General features: G+C 43.1%; 2 protein-coding genes across 9 annotated transcripts; one reads left to right on the forward strand and one right to left on the reverse strand.

Moving 5' to 3' along the window:
* Positions 1-247: 247 nt before the first annotated feature.
* On the reverse strand, positions 248-7461 carry LOC109403611 (uncharacterized). 7 transcript variants are annotated; one of them, XR_003895130.2, is made up of 3 exons: positions 509-7461; positions 376-446; positions 248-314 (listed from the first exon to the last, which is right to left on the reverse strand). XR_003895130.2 is itself a non-coding variant. In XM_062859120.1 (3 exons), exon 3 carries the CDS (start codon positions 6780-6782, stop codon positions 636-638), a length of 6147 nt encoding a protein of 2048 aa, XP_062715104.1. In that variant the 5' UTR covers positions 6783-6981; positions 7043-7113; positions 7176-7461; the 3' UTR covers positions 248-635. The 7 variants fall into 7 exon arrangements, 4 of the variants coding, with proteins under 4 accessions (XP_062715104.1, XP_062715105.1, XP_062715102.1 ...); XM_062859120.1 differs by having other exon boundaries at positions 248-6981; positions 7043-7113; positions 7176-7461; XM_062859121.1 differs by having other exon boundaries at positions 248-6858; positions 6913-6981; positions 7043-7461.
* Positions 7462-8326: 865 nt separating this feature from the next.
* On the forward strand, positions 8327-22042 carry LOC115254113 (dual specificity mitogen-activated protein kinase kinase hemipterous). Of its 2 annotated transcripts, none has more exons than XM_029867151.2 (8): positions 8327-8573; positions 8634-9041; positions 9300-9775; positions 11230-11972; positions 12048-12605; positions 20513-20834; positions 20896-20979; positions 21433-22042. In XM_029867151.2, the coding sequence occupies exons 1-8, from the start codon at positions 8439-8441 to the stop codon at positions 21572-21574; spliced, it is 2868 nt and encodes a 955-aa protein (XP_029723011.2). In that variant the 5' UTR covers positions 8327-8438; the 3' UTR covers positions 21575-22042. The 2 variants fall into 2 exon arrangements, with proteins under 2 accessions (XP_029723011.2, XP_029723012.2); XM_029867152.2 differs by having other exon boundaries at positions 20534-20834.
* The last annotated feature ends 520 nt before the right edge of the window (positions 22043-22562 follow it).

Genomic DNA, 22562 nt, shown 5'->3' on the forward strand with positions numbered 1-22562 from the left:
GGGCCACATCGAGCACACCCTCGTCCGGCAACGCTGCCTCGAGATTCTGCGCGTATGCGGTGGCGACATCCGGTTGCCTCTGTCGCTCTAGATTGTACCGGGGCGGCCGCCGGTAATGTACGTTGTTAATAACGGAGATGTTAAAACACCAAGTGGCTACACTTTCTTTCAGCTTTATAGAACAGCTCAAGCTAAAATATATTTCCGTAATTAGAAGAATTCAAACAATCTTGCAAGGTACTTACAATTTGGTGTAGGCTTAGTATTCTTAGGATTAATTTGAATAATGTAGATCGCAGTGTGTTTACTGGACGCTGTAATTGTAGAAGCTTTTTTAGTTAAAATACGGCCAAGGGTAATCCCAGTCTAACTCACAAGCTTGATATAATGCCCTTTCCAACAATTATGCGGCCCGAATATTCTAGAACTTAGCTTCCATACACTGCCTATAGGAACAATTCAAGGTTATTAAATCACCGATATTTATCTTTACTATTTAACGTTTCACCTTTAGCATAACATAATCCACAACGGCGTATGGAATAGAATTCAGTAGGAATAACAAATTGTAACTATAACTAAGGCTTTAGAATAATAAATTTAGGTTTAATCTGGCTCAAATAAACACTCGTAGATCACCACGTTGGAGTAGATTTCGATTTCAGTTTTGTTGTCATCTCATTATCATCGTAGCATCGTTCTGTCACCGATATCCCCTTATCACGTAAGTTAGTGTGAGTGACCTTATCAGAGCCGGACTCAGTCAGCTGTACAGTGAGGCCAGGCGACGCAGCAACATTCCCGCCCCCGTAGGACTGCGTGTTCAAAGCAGTTTTACCAAAAGATTCTACGTCTAGTACAGCCAGCTTGCACGCCGGCCTTCTCATAAACCCTGTACTTGTTTGCACAGTTGCCTGCCGCACACGTCCGTCTGGTCCTGGCTGCATTTCGGTTACCCGTCCGCGTATCCAGCTGTTCCGTTTTGAGGCCTCCGCTACAAGTACTAGGTCTCCCACTTCAATGGGCTTGGTATCGCAGAACCATTTAGTCCGTCGGCAGATGGTCGGCAAATATTCTTTTAGCCAACGGTGCCAAAAGATGTCCAACTGATGACATATCTGCTTCCAGTTGTTGGAAACTGCCTCCCGATGATCGGTGGGGTTCTTCGGCGGTTGCTTGACTCCTTTTGAGCTTCCGAGTAAAAAGTGGTTCGGTGTCAGAGCTTCTTGTTCTTCCGATTCCAATGGTAGGTAGGTCAGCGGACGAGAGTTGACAATACTCTCCGCTTCCGCCAGCAATGTTAGCAATCCTTCATCGTTTAACTTACGGCCGGTGTCGATGTTCTCGATAGCGGCTTTCACGGAGCGCACCATCCTTTCCCAAGCTCCGCCCATGTGCGGGGCTGATGGCGGATTGAAGAACCACTTGGTGTTGGAGTTCGTGAAGGTCTCTGCTAATCCGTTGTTGATTTGCTCTTTAAGCAGTTTCTCGGCACCTTGAAAATTAGTCCCGTTGTCACTATAAACTTCTAGAGGGGCTCCACGGCGCGCGACGAATCGACGGAAACAAGTGATGCAGCTCTCCGTACTCAGGCTATGTGCCACTTCGAGGTGAACTGCTCTTAAAGTTAGGCACGTAAATAGGGCCACCCAGCGTTTTACGTGACTACGTCCTACCTTTACTAGTACTGGGCCGAAATAATCTACACCCACATATGTGAACGGTCGTTCAAAGGACGCCAGTCTGGCGGCCGGCAATGGTGCCATCTTCGGTGGAGACGGCAGAGATTTGTAGATTTTACACCATTGACAAGTTCTTGCTGTTTTGCGAACTGCAGCGCGGAGCTGTGGGATGTAGAAATTTTGCCTCACTTCGTTCACGACGGTTTCGGCGTTTATATGATGGTTTCGGCGATGGTAGTAGTCCAGAAGGAGAACTGTTACTCGATGTGACTTCGGTAGGATTATCGGGAACTTTGTATTAAATCCAACGTAGGAGGCTGAGCCGATACGGCCGTTTTGCCGCAGTACTCCGAATTCGTCAAAATAGGGAGACAAATTGGCGATAGGTGATGATTTCGACACTTCTGATTTCTCTGATTTCAGTTGGGAAATCTCGCTCGGAAACGATTCTTCTTGGCAGAGTCGCCAAAGAGTGTTCTCTGCTTCAAGTATTTCTTCTGAGTTCAGCGGCCCAATATGTCGCTGTTTTTTTGTCCTCCGTACATTGTAGATGAACCGCAAGGTATAGGCAGTCGCTCTTAGTAACCGAGCCCAGCGAGAAAACCGTTCAATTGGAATTGGCGGTTCAGGACGCGAGACTTCGTGAACGAAACAGGTTCGAATTTCTTCCTCTGTGCAAAGGTTCCTCACGTGATGTTGCTGCGGCCACTGCTGCTCGGAAGAATACAGAAACTGTGATCCTTGGAACCACCTTCCGTTGGGAGAAAGACAGGGGCCACTGCCCCACTTCGTGGCTTCATCTGCAGTATTCATTTTGGTGGGAACCCATTTCCATTCACTAGCTTCTGTTGTCGTGAGAATTTCTCCAATACGGCAGGCTACGTACTGCCGGTATCTACGTGCGTCTGATCGAATCCATGCTAGCACTGTGCTGGAGTCCGACCAGAGAACCCTTCTTTCGATTGAAATAGTGTGATTCTCACCAATAAACGATGCTAACCTAGCACCAAGGACGGCCGCTTGCAGCTCCAAGCGAGGTATAGAAAGTGGCTTAAGGGGAGCCACTTTGGTCTTCGCAGCGATGAGGCTACAGATGACCGTTCCATCGAAAAGTGTGAAGCGGAAGTAGGCGGCAGCTGCGTAGGCTTCTTCACTTGCATCCACGAAGAGGTGAAGCTGGACGGATTCCACTGCCGAAGAGACAGTTTGGCCGATATAGCAGCGGGGAAGGCGAATGTTGTCAATATGATTCAGGACGCATATCCATTTCATCCAGTGGTCGAACTCTTCATCACCGATTTCCTCGTCCCAATCCTTACCAGAGCGCCATATCGATTGGATTAAAATCTTTCCATGCACGGTGTACATGGCTAACAGTCCGAGTGGATCGAACAGAGACATGACGCATCTAAGTACTTGACGCTTGGTCGGCCGCCGGCCGTCATCGATGATCGCAGCTATGTCCTTCCGCATTTGCGTTGAAAATGCCAGCACGTCCTCCGTGGGTAACCACAGCATACCGAGAATCCTCTCCGTTACACCGCTGTTTTCTAGTTGCAGATCTTTCGTCGTTGGAACCGTCGTTTCTCCAAGATGGATGAGAACTTCGGCAGAGTTGGAGCGCCAACCCCGGATTTCAAAACCGCCTCTTCCGTGAATCATTATCACTTCCGAGGCTACTCGTCGAGCTTCTTCCACCGTATCGAAACTATCCAGGTAGTCGTCCACGTAATGGCACTTGGTAATGCCTTCCGCCGCCCTGGGATAGTCCTGCGCAAAGTCCTCTGCGTTTCTGTTCTTAATGTATTGAGCGCTACAAGGAGAACAGGTAGAGCCAAAGGTGGCCACATCCATGAGATATACATCAGGTTCCCGGCTGGAGTCTTCCCTCATCAGGAATCTCTGTGCATGGCGGTCTTCTGGCCGAATGCGGAGCTGGTGAAACATTTCACGGATGTCGGCGCTGACCGCCACGGCCTTTTCCCGGAAACGAAACAGAACTCCAGGGAGAGAGTTCAATAGATCCGGTCCTTTAAGAAGAACAGTATTGAGGGAAACGCCGTCCACTTTGGCAGCCGCGTCCCAAATTAGCCTAATCTTTCCGGGCTTCTTTGGATTGGTGACAATTCCAATAGGCAGATACCAAGTTCGTCGAGGATCAGCTGCCAAGAGTTCTTCTTCCGTGGCACGATGAGCATAGCCCTTCTTTTCGTAATCCTGGATTTGTTGAACTACGGTCGCCTTCAGCAGGGGTTCTCGGGACATTCTCCTTTCTAGGCATTCCAACCGCCGAAGAGCCATCGGATAGCTTTCCGGAAATTCGAAGTGGTCAAATCTCCAAAGCAGCCCGGTTTCAAACCTATCAGGCAAACGTACAGTAGTCTCGTGTAGAATCTTCCTTGCTCGCACGTTTTCAGCTGACTCCAGTTGTACCGCCTGCTTGGTACCCGTATCTTCTTGTTCGAAGTACTGCTTGACAACGTCGTGTAGGTCCATCTCCGGCTCCGATTGCATGATGTGACAGCTTACTCCAACGGATTTCGTGTTGCTACTTCCACCGTAGACGCACCAGCCGAGTCTTGTCTTGGTGGCGACGGGATCACCTTGTTGTCCTTCTCGTAGTTTTAGCGGCAGTGACAGATTCAGCTGGTCGAGTCCAATAAGCAGGCGTGGGACCGCGTCCTCATACCCAGATATAGGAACCCCTTTCAAGTGGGGGTATTTTTGTGTTAGCCGGTCCACATTTAGCGACTGTATCGGAAGCTTTAGTTCGGACACTGTTCTAGCACTCCGAACTGAGAAGGACTTGCTACCAGACATCCCCGATATTCTGAAGGAAACTTCTTCAGAATCTGCTTCACATCGAGTTACGTTGCTAGTCCAGTTCAGGTACAATTTTCCCTTTGGTCCGGACTCACCGAGTTGTTGGGCTATTGATTTTTCAATCAACGTTAGATCGGAGCCGTCATCTAGAAAGGCATATGTATGTATTTTGCCGGCCTTCCCTGTAAGCGTTACGGGAACGACGCGGAACAGCGTTTTCGATAGCTGGTCCCGATGTGAATGGTTTTCGGCGGTGATAGGTCCAACATGGTTCTCCGACTTAGAGTGCAGTAGGGGGTGGTGCTTGTATTCACAGCCATCGATACCACATTTAGTCGACAGCCGGCAACGATTGCGGCCGTGTGGGTTTAGACAAGTGCGACATAGCTTGAGCCTATGGATACTTCTCCAACGATTCTCAATGTTGAGATCCAGGAACTGTCGGCAGTCTTTGATTCGATGATCTGGTTTCTCACAGACTGGACAGTGGCGTGATGTCGTTTCTGGTTTCGTTCCCGTGTTTGTACTAGGCTGACTGCTATTGTTGTTCGATGCATGTGCATAGAGCTGCACCTTCTCTTTCGGTTTACCCGTTCTCTTCGGCTCGGTTGCTCGACGATCGCCTGAATAGTTCACCAGTTTGGTCACTTGACTCGCCGCCGTGACCATGTGTGACATGTACGTTGCGAAACTTTGCAGTGTGACGTTTGCTACGGTTTGCTTGTATATCGCCCATTGGAGCTTCATCTGGGAGGGCAGTTTGTCTTCGAGCTCCTGCAGTAAGGAGGGGTTGTTCAGGTGAGCTGTTTCTCCTGACGCTTGCAGGTGGTCGCAGAGACCTTGCAGTTCCATTCCGAACTCGATCACCGTTTCGAGGCGTTCCATCCTTGGGGCTGGAGTTTGTCGCACTCTGTTCAGCAGAGCGGTGATTAGCAACCCTGGGCGGCCGAACAACATCCGCAATGTTTCCACTACTTGGGGCACCGAGGCGGGCAACAGCAGGCGGCTGCGTACTGATTCCCTAGCATGCCCTTTCAAGCATCGCTGCAGCCTGATGAGGTTTTCAGCGTTGCTGAACCCGCAACTCTCTGTGGTGATTTCGTACTGACTAATAAATATTGGCCAGTCCTCTGGGTTGCCGTCGAAATCAGGAAGATCCCGAGACATTACACGCCGAGCTGCAATTTGCGCATGAGTAGGCCCGTGCGCTGCTATTTCGGGCGTATCTTCGAAATTCATCCTGGAATGTTGTCTCGATTCGCTGTTCATCACGTTTCTGGGCGATGCGGCAGGGGTTTGCTCGAAAGGATCTGCTTGCGGTCCGTTCGGTATTGGAGGTGCTTCCTGTCGCACTCTGGCGGTACTTCTACGGGGACGATGGTCAATCTCCAACACGGACGGGGCGTACACGAAGGGTAGCGGTGGTACATCGATACTGGCGTCGTCTTCCGCGATGCTGCCTGGGGGCGCCGCCGGCGCTGGATAAGATGGCCGTCGTTGACGAAGTGATGGTGTAGGGAACGATGCTCGTGGCGTAGGAGTTGGGCGTACGTAAGGCGCGATATTCTGCTCGGCGGTTGGGAGGAGAGCTGGTGTTTCTACTTGGGGAAGAAAGTTCTTGTTCGATCTGGGTCGAACAGGCAGCGTAGATTGATCACCCGCAAGGTAGGACGAAACTGGATTTCTATCTTCACGAATATCTGCATTTTGTAGAGCGGTTTCCGGATTTGGTGCCTGCTTGATCGCATCATTCGGCGTACTGCCGCTGGGCTCCTTGGTTCCGTCATTCCGCATCCATTGCATGATGCTTTCGCGATTGCTCCTACGGCTTCTGCTGCTCTTGACGCTTCCTTGATCATCTGCTTCCTGCATTTCCAGCAAGCTGAATTTTTCCTGTAGAAAGGTTTTCTCCAATTCTTCTTCCTCCATTATCTGCTGCCGTTCTTGCTCTAATCGCTTCTTCTCCAGGGCCTTCTCCTGGAGGAACCGTTTACGACGAATTTGCTGCTCCTCCTGCAGTCGTTGCAGCTCTAGCGCTTTACTGGCCGAGGATGAACGGCTGCTAACACTGATGGGTAAACAGTCGTCGCAAGCCCAATGTCGATTCTCGACCGATCGGGTTACACCCACACAACTGAAGTGGTACCAATCTTCGCACTCCTCGCATTGGACCATAGCGTCGGCCCAGTCCGGACGGTTGCAGGCCGGGCACACACTCGTAGTGACATTCTGGACGGTGCTCTCGAGATTGGCCGCGTGATTGGTATTATGAGCCATCTTAGACTCAAATTCTTGAGTTTTGTTAAAACACCAAGTGGCTACACTTTCTTTCAGCTTTATAGAACAGCTCAAGCTAAAATATATTTCCGTAATTAGAAGAATTCAAACAATCTTGCAAGGTACTTACAATTTGGTGTAGGCTTAGTATTCTTAGGATTAATTTGAATAATGTAGATCGCAGTGTGTTTACTGGACGCTGTAATTGTAGAAGCTTTTTTAGTTAAAATACGGCCAAGGGTAATCCCAGTCTAACTCACAAGCTTGATATAATGCCCTTTCCAACAATTATGCGGCCCGAATATTCTAGAACTTAGCTTCCATACACTGCCTATAGGAACAATTCAAGGTTATTAAATCACCGATATTTATCTTTACTATTTAACGTTTCACCTTTAGCATAACATAATCCACAACGGCGTATGGAATAGAATTCAGTAGGAATAACAAATTGTAACTATAACTAAGGCTTTAGAATAATAAATTTAGGTTTAATCTGGCTCAAATAAACACTCGTAGATCACCACGTTGGAGTAGATTTCGATTTCAGTTTTGTTGTCATCTCATTATCATCGTAGCATCGTTCTGTCACCGATATCCCCTTATCACGTAAGTTAGTGTGAGTGACCTTATCAGAGCCGGACTCAGTCAGCTGTACAGTGAGGCCAGGCGACGCAGCAACAGGAGAGTTTTGGGCGCAGTTTAACCATCACCAGGTAGTGATCAGAGTCGATATTAGCGCCACGATAGGTCCTGACGTCGATAATGTCGGAGAAGTGCCGTCCATCAATCAGAACGTGGTCGATTTGCGATTCCGTTTGTTGTGGTGATCTCCAGGTGTAACGATACGGGAGGCTGTGCTGGAAGAAGGTGCTACGAATGGCCATGTTCTTGGAGGCGGTGAAATCGATGAGGCGTAGGCCATTTTCGTTCGTCAGCTGGTGGGCGCTGAACTTTCCAATCGTCGGTCTGAATTCCTCCTCCTGGCCTACCTGAGCGTTTAGATCCCCTATGATGATCTTGACGTCGTGGTTTGGGCAGCGGTCGTACTCGCGTTCAAGCTGCGCGTAAAATGCGTCTTTGTCATCATCAGTGCTTCCGGAGTGAGGGTTCATTCACAAATGTCATAACGCTAAAATTGGTCGTTTTCAACACCCACCCACCCCTTCGTAACACTGTTTATATGGGGAAAATTTTATTTTGTTCGAGCTGTAACACCTTGAAGGACACCCACCCACCCCCTCCAGCGTTATGACATTTGTGAACAAGCCCTGAGGGCTGTGCACGTTTATTATGCTGATGTTGAAGAATCGGCCCTGGCAAAAACCTTAGGGTGTCCATATTGCCAGGCCTACCCCTACTCCTGGAAAAAAATCTCATAAAAAATTCATAATTTGGAATTCCTGGAGGTATCCGTAAATGGAGCTCGTGCAGGAATTCCAAGAAAAATATCCTGACAGATTTCCCAGATGGGCAAAATTTGGCCATGTGGTTTATGAACAGCCCCTAAGAAATTTATGACGTGCAATAAACGCTTACCATTATGTTTCGTCTATTCTTCCAGGTTCCAGTCTTGGGTTGGACCTTCCGCTGCGAACCCCACCCAACAATCGACGGAACGAAGCGGAACTGATCAAAATCATCGACAAAAGCGGCATGATCAAAATCAATGATCAGTTGTACAAAACGACGCTGGTCGAGATGCAGGACCTGGGAGAGCTGGGTAGCGGAACCAGCGGGCACGTGGTTAAAATGCGTCACAATCCGAGCGGTGCAGTGATTGCCGTGAAGGTGCGTTGCTAGTTGGGGAAGGTTGCTTTGGGTAGAATATTCAACTTCTTGGTATTACAGCAAATGCGGCGCACCGGAAATGACGAGGAAAACAAACGAATCATTATGGATCTGGACGTGGTGCTCAAATCGGAAAACTGTCGCTACATTGTGAAGTGTTTAGGCTGTTTCATTACCGACGCGGATGTGTGGATTTGCATGGAGCTGATGACGACCTGTTTCGATAAGTTGCAGAAAAAGTCCAAAAAGCCGGTTCCGGAGCGGATACTGGGCAAGGTAACGGTTGCCACGGTGAATGCGTTGGCCTACCTCAAGGATAACCACAATGTGATCCATCGGGACGTGAAACCCTCGAACATACTGATCGACGACCGGGGCAACATCAAGCTGTGCGATTTCGGTATCAGCGGTCGGTTGGTCGACTCGAATGCCCGGACTAGGTCGGCTGGGTGCGCTGCGTATATGGCGGTAAGTTGGGTTTAGTCCGATTCGTTTTTTCGACATTTCTAGAAGTATCTTTAAAAATTCCTTTAACCCTAAAAGGGATACCTGGGGTCCATTGGACCCCAGGCGCCTTTCAGAGCTCGTCTTTGATGGAACACACTCAGCGAGGTGACGAAACTGAGGCCATGAAGGTATCCCTTTTAGGGTTGAGGGAGGTTCCTTCGGAGATTTGCCCTGCGTCCATAATCAATTTCTCCTCGTTCCTCATTTTCGTCATTCCAGCCCGAACGAATCGATCCGGCCAATCAGTCGTACGACATCCGAGCAGACGTTTGGTCCCTAGGTATAACACTGGTAGAGCTAGCCACGGCAATGTTTCCCTACCGCAACTGTAAAACAGACTTCGAAGTGCTTACCAAAGTGCTCCAGTCCAGTCCGCCCAGCCTGCCCGAGGATCAGGACTTCAGTTCGCACTTCCGGGATTTTGTCAAACTGTGCCTGCAGAAGAACTTCGAAGCTCGACCCAAGTATCCGGATCTGTTGAAGCACCCGTTTCTGCAGCGGGCCAAACAGGAAGATGTGGATGTGGCCGGCTGGTTTCGTGATGTGGCTTTCAGCAGTGGCATCCAGCTGAGCTCTGCGGGGCTGGTTGCGTCCGGCAGTAGTGGGGTGACTTCCTCGAGTTTGGTCGGCTCCGGCAGTTCGCCGACTTCCGTCAGTATCCAGAGGCCTTCTTCGTCGGCGTCCGATCAGAATAGGTAAGTTGTTTCCGAGCGGAAGCTGCATGATGATTTCTTTTTGGAAACTTTATTGACTTTTATTTTTCTTTATCCTTACTAATTTCTTTTGCGATTCAACAACAACAAAACCTAAGTTTAACAAGTTCAATTTCAACCCTGATCTACTACACGTCATAAAGTGCTTATGATGAATGATTTTTTTTCTGCTAAATGCCGTGTCCAAGTTTTTATGGCAGCCGATCGCACGGACACCTATTTGCTTCGATTTTTAATCTTTGCTCTAACTGATTAACATTAGCTTTACACTAATGCCAAATGTATTATTAGTTTCCATTATTACCTACGTACTTTTGCTGTCTAGAAAGATGTTGTTCGTTTGTACACTTAATCACTGGTTCAGGAATCGTCGGATAACCGCGCTTAAAGAATTGAACTCGCGGAGTAACTTTGACGGAGTATAGTTAGGTTTATTGGTGCTTAAATTTGTTCACAATAGTTCACTATGCAAACACTCGACTTGATGGATCGAAAAATGGACTGTATCACTTGGTGTTTTATTTCTGACTGACTGTGTACAATTTTACAGAGTGGCTGCTGACCGCGTGCGATGTTTTCTGGACATCGGTTTTCTACCTGCGGTCGGCTCTATCGACGATCGTGAGGCGATCGATACGACCTAGAAATGTGCAACAGACTGATAATTTGTGTTTGATAGAACGGTACAACTATAACTGCTATCAATATTGCTCAGACACTAGCTACATAATTGACCTTGTCGTGTTGGTCAGTCGGTTAGAACTTGTACAGTAGTGATCAAAATTTTAGTGTCGGTATTTAGCGCAAACAGATGTTTTATCAGTTTTCTATCAAATGAGTTCCATCGCGACGTGAGCAGGCGTTGCTCCCGACTCCAACTTGCATCCTCAAGAATCTCAAGAAAATGCTCAAGTATCTCAGCAGTTTTTCGGATTTGCAGTGCTTTCACAAAGTAAGAATTCTTACACGAAAAAGTGAAGGAGTTTCTAAATGAAATGCTCGCAGTTATTTGAGGGAGTGTCATATGTCACTCAGTGATACCAAAAACAGCTGAACAATAATTTAAATTGATAATGTTTTTGATCTGCAGTTATCTGAATTTGAATCTATTTTCTTTGATCTTCCTGACTTACTTTTCCATTAGTTTTATTTGATTTTCATTTTACTACAGCCCACCGAGTGCAAAAAAGTATTTTTGATTATTTTTGTTTATTTGTAGGTAACTATTTGTTTAGTATTTTAAGTTCTAATCAGTAAGTATACTTTTTAACTTTACTTCCTTAATTATTAATTGTTGTTTGCATTAACATTTCATAACAGTAGTTTTGTTTTCGTGAATGTGTTGCATGACACTAACATTAAAGTACATATTTGTCGCTCGTATGCGGGTGAAAACTTGCAAAAAAAAACTCACCTTCGATGTGTCGTCATTGCAGAGTCCCGACCCCTTACGAAAGCCTGACGGAAGCGGTCCAGGCACAGTCCAACCAACAAAAGCAATCAGCAATAGCTTCATCAATACCGATCAAATCCAGCAGTCTGCCGCAACAGCAAAACAATTTCGACGCCCAACAGCAAACGTTACAGGTGAAACTTAGCAGCATTAGTTTAGCGCCATCGTCACAAGCTACCTCGTCTTCCACCACAACAACATCGTCTATCGATATACGATCTCCCTCGCCCGCACAACCACAGCAAATGCAAACACCTCAGGCAAACTATCTTAAACTGCAACAGCCATCTGCGATATTTAGCTCTAGTACCAATAGCAGCAGCACCCACATCACCGCTGGCCCGGAAGTGAACCGAAAGTACAAACATTCGCCATTTCTACCGCGACGAGTAGCAGCGGCGACCGATCCGAATGCCAATGCGGCCGCCGAGAACCCCATGCACGCGTACGGCAGCCCGAAGAAGGAATCGACCCTGAGCACCCTGGGCCAGAGCATATTCCGAAACTTGACGACGTCTCCGTTTTCGCATCGTAAATCGGAACAGAAATCGTACAAACCGCCGCTGCCGGGCGAGGATGGCGGCGGCGGTAGCGGAATGTCGATGCTCAACGGAAACCGACCCGGGTTCAGCAATCCGTCGTCACCGCTTCTCCTGAACCGGAAGATGATCGACCTTAACGACGAACAGCAGTTCAAACAGCTGCAGGGGAACACTAGTCCTATAGGTAAAGGCGATTCGATTCTGTTCAGCTTCTTTAGATTCCGTAAAGCTCCGTCTAATGCCATGCTTTCTTTTCCAGTTCTTCAACGGTTCTATCACCAGCAGAACCAGCTGAGAGAAAACAAACAGCTAGAGCAGCATCTGTCGACGAACCCGTTTTACCAGCCACCACAGCCAAGCGGAATCCCCATCAAGTACAGTCCCCTACCGTCGCATCGGACCGTACATCACGCGGCGAATCCAGCCTTCGCTGGCGGTAACTACATGGGGTATCCTCAGATGATGCCACAGGAGGCGAGTAATATACCAATGTACCAATACCAACAGCTCAATCCGGCAAACACCGGTTGCAACAGCAGCAGTAGTCCAAGTAAGCCAAAAACGGGTGGCTTCTTCAACACCTTTAGTCGATCTAGGAGTCAAAACAACGGCGGCAGCGCCAGTTCTAGTCAACGAGATAATGCGGGTACCAGTGGCAGTGGGCTTCCCGGTAGCGATGGTGGCTTTCCGGAAGCTGGATTCTACCAGAATCAACCAATACAGTACGGACGACAAACGCTGCCGGAATATGGCAGCGCAAGTTTTGCCAAGCCTAGCGGTGTTAGCAATGGCGACAACATGATGAAGAACGATACAGGTGAGTGATTGCTTGCATATGGCGTGACAGGCGGAGATACTGATCACTATACTATCGAGGAATGTTTTGTTTTGCTGCATATATAGCATTATCAGATTGGTTTTATTGTAGGAAATTATGGGAATATGCACAAAATATGTCGGAAATTGACGATTTCAACGTATTATTCTTTACAAATTGGGTTGTTCAAGTTCATTCACTCTCAACCGTTCAACTCTTGATGTATTTCTTTCAAGATCCAGGAAGGATTTCTAGCTGAATTTTCGACATATTTCATATATTAGGGTGCCTGTACCAGTTATCGCACTACCTAAGGAAAACTAGGTACTTCTACAAAAATAAGAAGAAGGCCGACGAATGTCGTCGATATGTCAAATGCAGTGGCGTCTCGTAACCTCACTTTTTACCTGTTCAACGACCCTAAAACTTGCATTTACGGAGAATTCAGGATCATAATCAAATTTAAAATAGACGGAAACGGCTATTATCGCAATTTTCTACAACTTACAAGGCAATTTGTTGAGAAAATTCAAGAATTTACAGTCGTTGAACAGGTTGATTTGAGGTTAGGGAATCGCCACTGGTCAAATGATAGATTTGTTTTCAAACACAGGAAAAATATAAAATCTGAGTCAAACCCACTTTTACTATTTATTACGGCTTGTGCCAATTATAGGATCCCTGTACCAGTTATGGACATACTTTTTAATTTCGGTTCCACTTCGCACTATTTACATGCATTCCTTATGGGATTTGCCATAACTGGTACACTATGGCGAAATAGGGTGCAAGGAAGCCGAAATTTTAAGGAAAATGATTTATTTCTATCATAATTTGAGCAAAATGTGAAATTTGAATGAGTGCAATCATCTTTTATGAACGTGATCTATTGTTCACATATTTTAAAAGTTGAAAATCAACTATGGCGAATTTGAGGTACTATAGCCATAACTGGTACACTGAGCCTACTGATTTTAAGATATTTTTTCTAAAAATCAATGTCGAGGAAATGCACAAATTTCCCCCTGAATATTTACAAATCTGACGGGGTTCCTTCCAGAAATCTTTCAAAAATCTCGTGAAGGCTCTGGACGAGATTTGTTTATGAATTTTACCAATGTTTCCTTAAGAAGCCTGACAAGAGTTCAGTTCCAAAATAAATTGAATGATATTAAAAATCTACGAGAATTCCCTACAGAAATCTAAGCTCTCTCCGGAAATCTGACCAGATTCTCTTGAGCTCTTGTATCTCTGATATTAGCGATATTTCCATTAGCAAGAGGTTCCATTCAGGATATTGACCTTAGGGATCTAATGACATTTTATTGCGTTTTCAGATGAAATTAAATCACAAATCTTATGGCGCTCTTTTCAGAACTCTGTTTTTAGGGTTCTGACTTCTGGCACAATTTGTTAAGCTTTGATTCAAAGACCTGATAAGATTTACTTCAGTAATAACACGATATTCCCATCAGAAGCTAGACTGAATTCTCTCACATAATGTGATGATGACCCCTTCAGAAATATTACAAGGTTCTCATCATAAATTTGAGGAGAAGTTATTCAGGTTCTATTCAGAAATCCGGCGAGATTTCCTTCAGAAACGAAACGAGATTCCCTGCAGAAGTCTAACTGAATTCTTTTCAAGAATCAGGTGAAGCATCCTTTAGAAATCTGATGAGAATCCCTCCTGGAATAAAACAAATTTCATTAGGGTCTGATGAAATTTCTTCAGAAATCTGGCAGGATTCTTTTTTGAAATTGAATAGATTCAAGCATAACTTTTCAATCCGACGTAACTCGCAAATGTCAACAAATCCGGGTTTTCAGCTGCATGTATGCTACATAAAACAAATTGAAAAATCCACATCAATGTTTGATGATTTATTGCTTAATTTGTTTAACTAAGCATACTTTTCGAAACGACGTATCTAACTATTTTGATGTTTACAACTTTATTGATAGATACACCGTTTTTATATATGAGAAAACCAAAAGACGTATCTAGCCAAAACCCAAAGTAACAGATACACCAAACTGGCACCATACAAAAGCAACGTATCTGGCATGACGTATCTCGAACTAACCCGGTGTATGTGTACTTTTGTTAAAATTCATTGTGAAAATGATATGGAATGAGTAGGTTTTGTTTCTTACCTAGTACGTGCTATATCCCTGGTGATGTTAAGCACGAAAAAACTTATGAAAAGTCTTTTTATAAAAAACTATTTTAGTGAAATGGTCGTCAACATTGTCCATGAATTTACTCAGATCAGTGAAAAAGTTAGATACGTCGATTTGAAAAATTATGCTTGGATTATCTTCTTTTTTTCTTTCAATAAAGTTTCCACTAGAAACCTGACAAAATTTCCTCCAGGAATAAATCGAAATTTCCTTCAAAAACTAACTGAATTTTATTTAGGAATCTGATAAGGTTCCATTCAAAAATATTACATCATGGAACCTCCTTTGGAAATCCAACAGAAGCGAGATTCTCTTTTGGAATATTACGAGATTCCCTTCAGGAGTCTGACAAGGTTCTCTTCAGATATATCACTTCACGAACCTGGCGAGATTTCCTATTGGCGATTAAATGTGAGGTTATTTTAAATTTTGAAAGCAAAAATAACATATTTCTGATCAATTCTAGTTACCAGATACTCCACTTTCTTCCATGTGTATCCTTGGTAATCCAGTCATTGCAATGGTGCATAAATAATTGTTCTAAGATAAAAAAATGTCAACTGAGCTTTTTAGCTTTGCATCAGATCGCCAATAGATCTCTGATGTTTTTTTCAGGAATCAGACGAAATTTTCTACAAAACTTCCGAGATATTTTTTGAAATACCTTTCATGAACCTGACAAGTTTCCTTCCTGGTATTGAAATAGCTTCAGGAATCCAACGGAGTTGACAGGAAAATTCTGACTAGATTCATCTTGCAGGGTGTCTACTACCTGGAAAACCTAGAAAACTGGAATTATCAGGGAATTTTACTAAACCTGGAAAGCACCAAGGGCAATGAGTGTAATGAGTGTATTAGAAGTATATCATATTTGCGGTATATTGATGCATTATTGTATATTAATGTATTACTATCAAAGTAATCATACTGGCTGAAATCAAGGCTGTGACAGATGAATCAAAAAACAAACATTGTTTATCAAAAAATCGGCCGTACAGTTTGCTACGATGCACTTCTATTTCAGTATACTATAATATACTACGCCAAGAACTATAAGTGTCTGGCCCCTTGGAAAACACCTGGAATTATCAGGGAATTCTAGAGTCAATCAGAGAATTTTTGGTAGCAAAGAATGATATGGTCGTTATCTCTTTTGGTTCAAAAGTTACAGGCGTTTTTCTTAAAAAATCATAGTTTTTTAAAAAGGTGTTATGATGGGTTGGGACAAACAAAAAAAAAATCTCTTGCCCGCATTCAAAAGAAGAGATGTTGTTATAAAACATATCAAAAAATTAGAGGGGTGTTATTTTTGTAACACAAGTGAAAATTACTTGAAAAGTGCCTATTTTTTTTAAATCATCAATATCTTTTGAACGGAATGACGTAGCAACATTTTCAGCGCACGAAAATGCGCTTTTTGAAAGCTCTAAAAGTGGTTCTTAGGCGACTTTCACGAGAAATTTGAAACAAAAAAGATAAAGCAATAAAACGATTTGTTCTAGCGTCACCCTATGAAAACTATGGGAAAATGCTCCAAATTTGGTCAAAACAGTTTAAACGCTTTGTCTTTTTTGTTTCAAATTTCTCATCAAAGTTATCTAAGAACCATTTTTAGAGCTTTAAAAACGCGCATTTTCGTGCGCTGAGAATGTTGTTGCGTCATTCCGTTTAAAAGATATTGATGATTTTCTAGAAAAAATAGGCACTTTTCAAGTAATTTTCACTTGAGTTACAAAAATAACACCCCTCTTACTTTTTGATATGTTTTATAACAACATTTTTTCTTTTGAATGCGGGCAAAAGATATTTTTTATGTTTGCCCCAACCCGTCATAACACCTTTTTAAAAAACTATGATTTTTTAAGAAAAACTCCTGTAACTTTTGAACCAAAAGAGATAACGACCAGCACACGAAACGACGCGTCTTCAAAAGCTCTACAAGTGTTTCTTGGGCGACTTTGATGAAAAATCGAAACTGAAAAAGTTAACGCCAGAAAACCGGTTTTTCTTTTGAACCACCCTAAGCTTATTCAGAAAAATACCTCTAGATCGGTCAATTTTAATGCTACATAAAAAGTGTCTTCAGCAAACTTGCTCAAAATTGGTAGATCTACAACTTTCCCGAAGAGTGTATATAGTTATTCTTGCAAATAAAAAAGTTAGGTTCCCAATTTCTTTGAAATTAAGGACCACCCTAATTTTCATGTTTATTGAAAAGAGGGCCTTATTTTTAGGAACAACTTTGTAGAAGACCATATTAATCTAGAAAATCATTGAAAGGCGCTGAATGTATCTTTCCTCGTAAATCTGTTTCGTGGACCATTGTGCATTGTTACTTGGGAATTTCAGAAGTTTTTTTTTCTGTTTTTTTTTTTAATATTTAGGTTGATGTAATTTAAAATATTCTAAGCGAATTCTTGAAAGAAATTTCTGTACAGACTTCTCGAATATTTTTTTAGAATTAGACTTGTTAAGAATTTTTCAAGAATGTCGACAGTAGAAATTCCCATGCAGTTTCTTATTAAATGCTGCAAAGAACTCTTTATGTCCTTCAAAAATTTTCTGCGAAAATTGTTATGGATACATAATCGATTTTGTTATATGTATGTTTCTACAAGACATTATTATATTATGCCATCATAAATTTAGAGTAAAATGGTGCAAAAGTTCAAATGGGGCAAGAGTTTCTTTTGATGTTTTTGAGTGCAATTCAGAATATTTCTTTCGGGTGTCAAGGTTGTTCGAATCCTTAAAAAAAGTCTTTCACTCCAGAAATAATGAAATTGATCAATATTTCGAAAATTTGTGACAAAATGTTGGTTTTCTGATCAAAAAATTGTAATATGCTAGGTAGGGTGGCCCACACTTATATGAATTCGAAAAACTCCAAGTCTTACCTCCTAAATCAGTTGTTTTGGACTCCCAGAAGTTACGTTCAAAATTTGAGCAAAATCGGTTGAGCCTAAGGGGGCGCTCAAAACGCTTGAAGTTTGTATGGGAAAACTTGGCCAAATGTATGCATAAATTTTAAGTATTCTAATTGTGCCGCTAGGTGACGCTGTAAGCGTTCAATAATCAAACCCTTTGGTATTTTTGTAGGTGACTATATGCCAAACAACTTTGTCGAAGACCGCATAATGATCCAACGTCTGTGAAAAAAGTTATACCCTAGGCAAAGTGAGGCAATGTATTGAGATTTTATTGATATTATTCCTTTACATGTATTGGAAAAACATCAATAAAGTTTATCCTCACTTTACCTAGGGTATAACTTTTTTCACAGACGTTGGATCTCTGTGCGGTCTTCGACAAAGTTGTTTGGCATATAGTCATCTACAAAAAATACCAAAGGGTATGATTATTGAACGCTTACAGCGTCACCTAGCAGCAAAATTAGAAAACTTAAAATTTCTGCATACATTTGGCCAAGTTTTCCCATACAAACTTCAAGCGTTTTGAGCGCCCCCTTAGGCTTAACCGATTTTGCTCAAATTTTGAACGTAACTTCTGGGAGTCCAAAACAACTGATTTAGGAGGTAAGACTTGGAGTTTTTCGAAATTTTTGTTTTTCATATAAGTGTGGGCCACCTTAATGCTAGGGTTAAACCAACGCATGGAATGGAATAGTAATGAAATCGAATTCGAAATTTTATTTTGGGGCGTAACTAGGTAATATTTGAAAATGCTTTAGCATGTATAACTTTTTACAAAATAGATTTGGAAATCATATTTTACACATAGTGGTTTGAATTGTGGGGCAAGAGTCATAAGGCAACTTTTTTTTTTATTCCTTGTTGGGTATCTAAGTCACTACGACCAGTTAAGGCAACTTTAGGTAAAAGCCTAAAATTATGCAAAATGCACATATTATCTCTAAAAATGAATGAATTAATGAGAAAATTCGATCAAAGTTGAAAATAATGTTGTTTTATCTGAATTTGGCGGAAAACTACAAATTTTTGGTGTAGTAAATTTAACCCTGATTTGGATAAAATCCAGATAGAACTTTGAAGTGTATTCCAGTTCTAACATACAATATAAATGGGTTTTAGATATTCCAATTACCAAAGTGTCAAAATAGTGTGCTACGGTTAGCGAAATTCCACAAACACTAGATTCGAACTTTTGCCCAAGTGGTGGGACAAGAGTTCGAATAAGATGCACACTAGCGTGGTTCAAAAAATCGTTTTTGCTCCACACCGCTTATTCAATTTGTAATCAGATTCTAAGCCTTCTCTCAAAAATTGAGCTGATTTGGTTAAAAATTGAGAGTGCACAAGCCCTTCAAAGTTTGTATGGGAATAACTATGGGAAAAGCACGTTTTTCATTCAATTGACCGTAGCATTTCTCCAAGTGCCCTAGAGTGTTAGTTGACCCTTGGTAGTCCTAGGGTACTCTATCAGCAACAACTTTGCCGAAGACCACATTCAAATCGGACGGTTCATTAATTAATTATAGATTTTTATCCAATTGGAGAAACTTTAACAGTGATCGTTCAGCTTCCCAGCAGGCAACATTGCTGCACAAGGCGCCAAAGATAACACACAGAAATCATGGCTACTATGTTTCAAGGCAAATTGCAGTGATGCCCATCGATTAGTGTAACCATCATGATCAAAGATTTTCAATCTGGACGAAAATCAATAACTAATTAATGAGGCGTCCGATTTGAATGTGGTCTTCGGAAAAGTTGTAGCTTATAGAGTACCCTAGGACTACCAAGGGTCAACTAACACTCTAGGGCACTTGGAAAACTGCTACGGTCAATTGAATGAAAAACGTCCTTTTCCCATAGTAATTCCCATACAAACTTTGAAGGGCTTGTGCACTCTCAATTTTCGACCAAATCAGCTCAATTTTTGGGAGAAGGCTTAGAATCTGATTACAAATCGAATAAGCGGTGTGGAGCAAAAACGATTTTTTGAACCACGCTAATGCACACATACAAAAGGTGGTGTAACTTAAAATTAAAAAGACATTTAGCGTAACTTTGTTTAGCAAAATTTTAGTTCGTGGATGGTAGAATCACCACATGGTATTCATTTATTTTTATCTGCTTTGATTTATTGAAAAAAAACAAATTTGTACAGAAACCCAAACACAGAGTCTATCGTAGGACCGACCAGAAATTACGAAAGATATTGATCGTTATACTCACTTTTCTGGTGATTTTTGCTCAGCCAGGTGTGGTGAGCGCTCAAGAAAGCTTTGAGCACTGCTTTTTTCGATGACCGAAATGGTCGAAAAAATTTTACATCCATTTGATTTCACGTTTCTTCTTAGCTCTGTTCTGAGGTCAAGAAAAAGGTGATGCTTGCTCGTTTCTTGAACATGCTGGATTTGTTCATGTGCAAAAAAGCCAAAGAGAATCCTTGTGATCTGCGTATCTGTATTATAAGCATAAAATGACCCTAGATACAGTATCAAGTATATCTTACCGTGTGACATATTTTGTGCAACTTGGTCTTCATTGCGTACATAGCTTTGTTCATTTGCATTATCTTGATTGCGTTTTCTGTTTTGTTCTTTTCTTTCATTTCTTTGCATTGCTGAATTCATTATCTGTAAATTGAACAATCACCCGACAACGTAATTTCCCACCCGCCTTATCATTTCGATTCATTTCCCCCGTCCTTTCAATTGTCAACATATTTTGCGCATTGCTTTTTCGCTCGTGTTGCCTATTCTTTCGCCCCAACCGTAAAACACCTCACACGAGCAGGGTGGTTCAATTCAATTGCAGATCTGGCCAAACGACGATTCGCCTCGTTCGCGAAAGTGAATCTGTCCATCTCGAGCGGCGAGAAACGGCCCAAGGACAAGCATCTGCAGAACCATATGCTACAGACGACGCAATCGCACCACCCGCAGTATCCTTTCACCGGTGGAAACGGTTCCCTGGTGGCCCCGATGAACCCCTATCCGGCCAGTACGAATCCCTTCGTAGGGCCGCCCGGTGGTGTTCCATCGGCGATTCCACCGTCGGCTGCGGTCCATATGTTGGGGAACGATCGCCGGCATCGAAGTCCGGATCCGCCGCCTAGGTTTGTGCGATTTGAATGGGGGGTTCGGTGGATAGTTATTCAATCGTGTTTGAAATTGTAGGTACAACCGAGGCCAGTCGCCATTACTGCTGCATCGAAAACTAGAAAAGCTAGGTCAAACTGGGTCACCACTGCTCAATCAACGGTAGGTATTTTGTTCGAACCTGAGTCCTGGCAAAATAGACACTTGTCATAACATAGGGTGCATTTTGATTACGTAATATGTCCATTATGCTGAACGACCTTATATCAAATGACTTTATGCCAAATGTTCCATTTCATTCTTACGCAAAAAAGGAGTGTGAAACGAGACGTTATATGCCTTGTAATCCTCCCGAATTTAATAAATCTTTAGTTTTTATTATAATTGAAAAAAAAATACCCTATTTGACGTAACTTTATTTACCGGAACGATCATTTGGTGTAAGACCCATTTGGTATAATGCTTGGTATAATACCGTTTGACATAACCACCGTCATGGCATCTCTTTCCAAATTTGTCGTTTGTCATTATCGGCATTACCGGCATTATGCCAAATTCAGTACAATGTAGCGGTAAACAACGATCCTAGATTCATAGCTATTCTTCTGCTTTCAGCTTCACCTCGGCGTCTCCGTCGCCTCCGCTACCGCCCCGCCGAGGTTCCGAGAGCGTTCCCGGTTCACCGCAGCACATTCGCACTCGTATGCACTACACCCCGGAGCCGCACAGGCGACCCTACCGGACGATAGACCAATGAGTGGGACTGCAAATACTGATCATGTGATCGATGTATAGCTTTCTGGATTAAACACCATCATCACCCTGCGTCGGCTGGTGTTTAAGGGTTCGCATCTTCGCTGTTTGTCCGCATGGTTTTGTCTTTGTCATCGTCGTTGTCGCCGTTTACCTTTGTCATCGATGCCAAAGTTGCCATTTGTGGCCACGGAACGCTGGAACCCAGGTCGTCGGACAATGGGTTTTGCGGGTGTTATTGTACGGGAGTTTGAGAAAGTTTGCTTTCATGGTTGTGGCTTATATTGTTTCCTGACTGACTACCTTATACATTCGATGGATAATGTATAATTTGTATGTGGCGCCAGTGCTTTCTGCATGAAATGACACGCATGAAAAAAACGAAAACGATTAAAAAATACGAATTTCGCTTAATTTGGTTAAGAACGACGAGCTTCTGACTGGCAAACAATAAACAAAAAAAAAACGTTCAGACTAGCAGAGTTCGATTTTGACAGTGGAAGAAAGCAATCTCATTTTCGTAGATTTACTAACGGTTACGATGAATTATTGCATTGCTCAGCAAAACAGTTATTTTAACCTTTTGGCCAAATGCGTTTGTTATATCTTTTCTTTCTTAAATTTCTTAAATTTCAATTTTTTGCATGCATTTCTTGTTTTTTTCACCTGTCAACCTTCAGTTACATAGGCGCCAACTTAGGGGGGGGGGGGCAAGCATGGTTTTGACCCCCCCCCCCAATATTTGACGATTTTTCGATTTTCCCATACAAAATATCAGAAAAACAAGGCTTTGCCATCCCAATAATTTGACCAAGTTGGCGTTTCTGTTCAGTTATATTTTTTCTCATCACGTGATTAATTTTTGGGTATCCTTAACTATATTACATTCATCGACAAATGTTTTTCATATAGGGATGCCTTACATGTATCATTTCAAATGAGGTCAACCCCTTTGGCATGAAATTATTGAAGTCAGAAGTCTAGGCTGTACT

Source organism: Aedes albopictus, chromosome 3 (genome assembly GCF_035046485.1).
Source record: "Aedes albopictus strain Foshan chromosome 3, AalbF5, whole genome shotgun sequence".
Taxonomy (NCBI): Eukaryota; Metazoa; Arthropoda; class Insecta; order Diptera; family Culicidae; genus Aedes; species Aedes albopictus.

Excerpts from the sequence above, each read along its gene's own strand:
- LOC109403611 (XM_062859120.1), bottom strand. The coding sequence starts at position 6,782 with ATGGCTCATAATACCAATCACGCGGCCAATCTCGAGAGCACCGTCCAG.
- LOC115254113 (XM_029867151.2), top strand. The coding sequence starts at position 8,439 with ATGATCAAAATCAATGATCAGTTGTACAAAACGACGCTGGTCGAGATG. Across the intron at positions 11,973-12,047 it reads GGGGAACACTAGTCCTATAG|TTCTTCAACGGTTCTATCAC; the intron begins GTAAAGGCGATT and ends TTTCTTTTCCAG. Across the intron at positions 20,835-20,895 it reads AGTCCGGATCCGCCGCCTAG|GTACAACCGAGGCCAGTCGC; the intron begins GTTTGTGCGATT and ends TTGAAATTGTAG.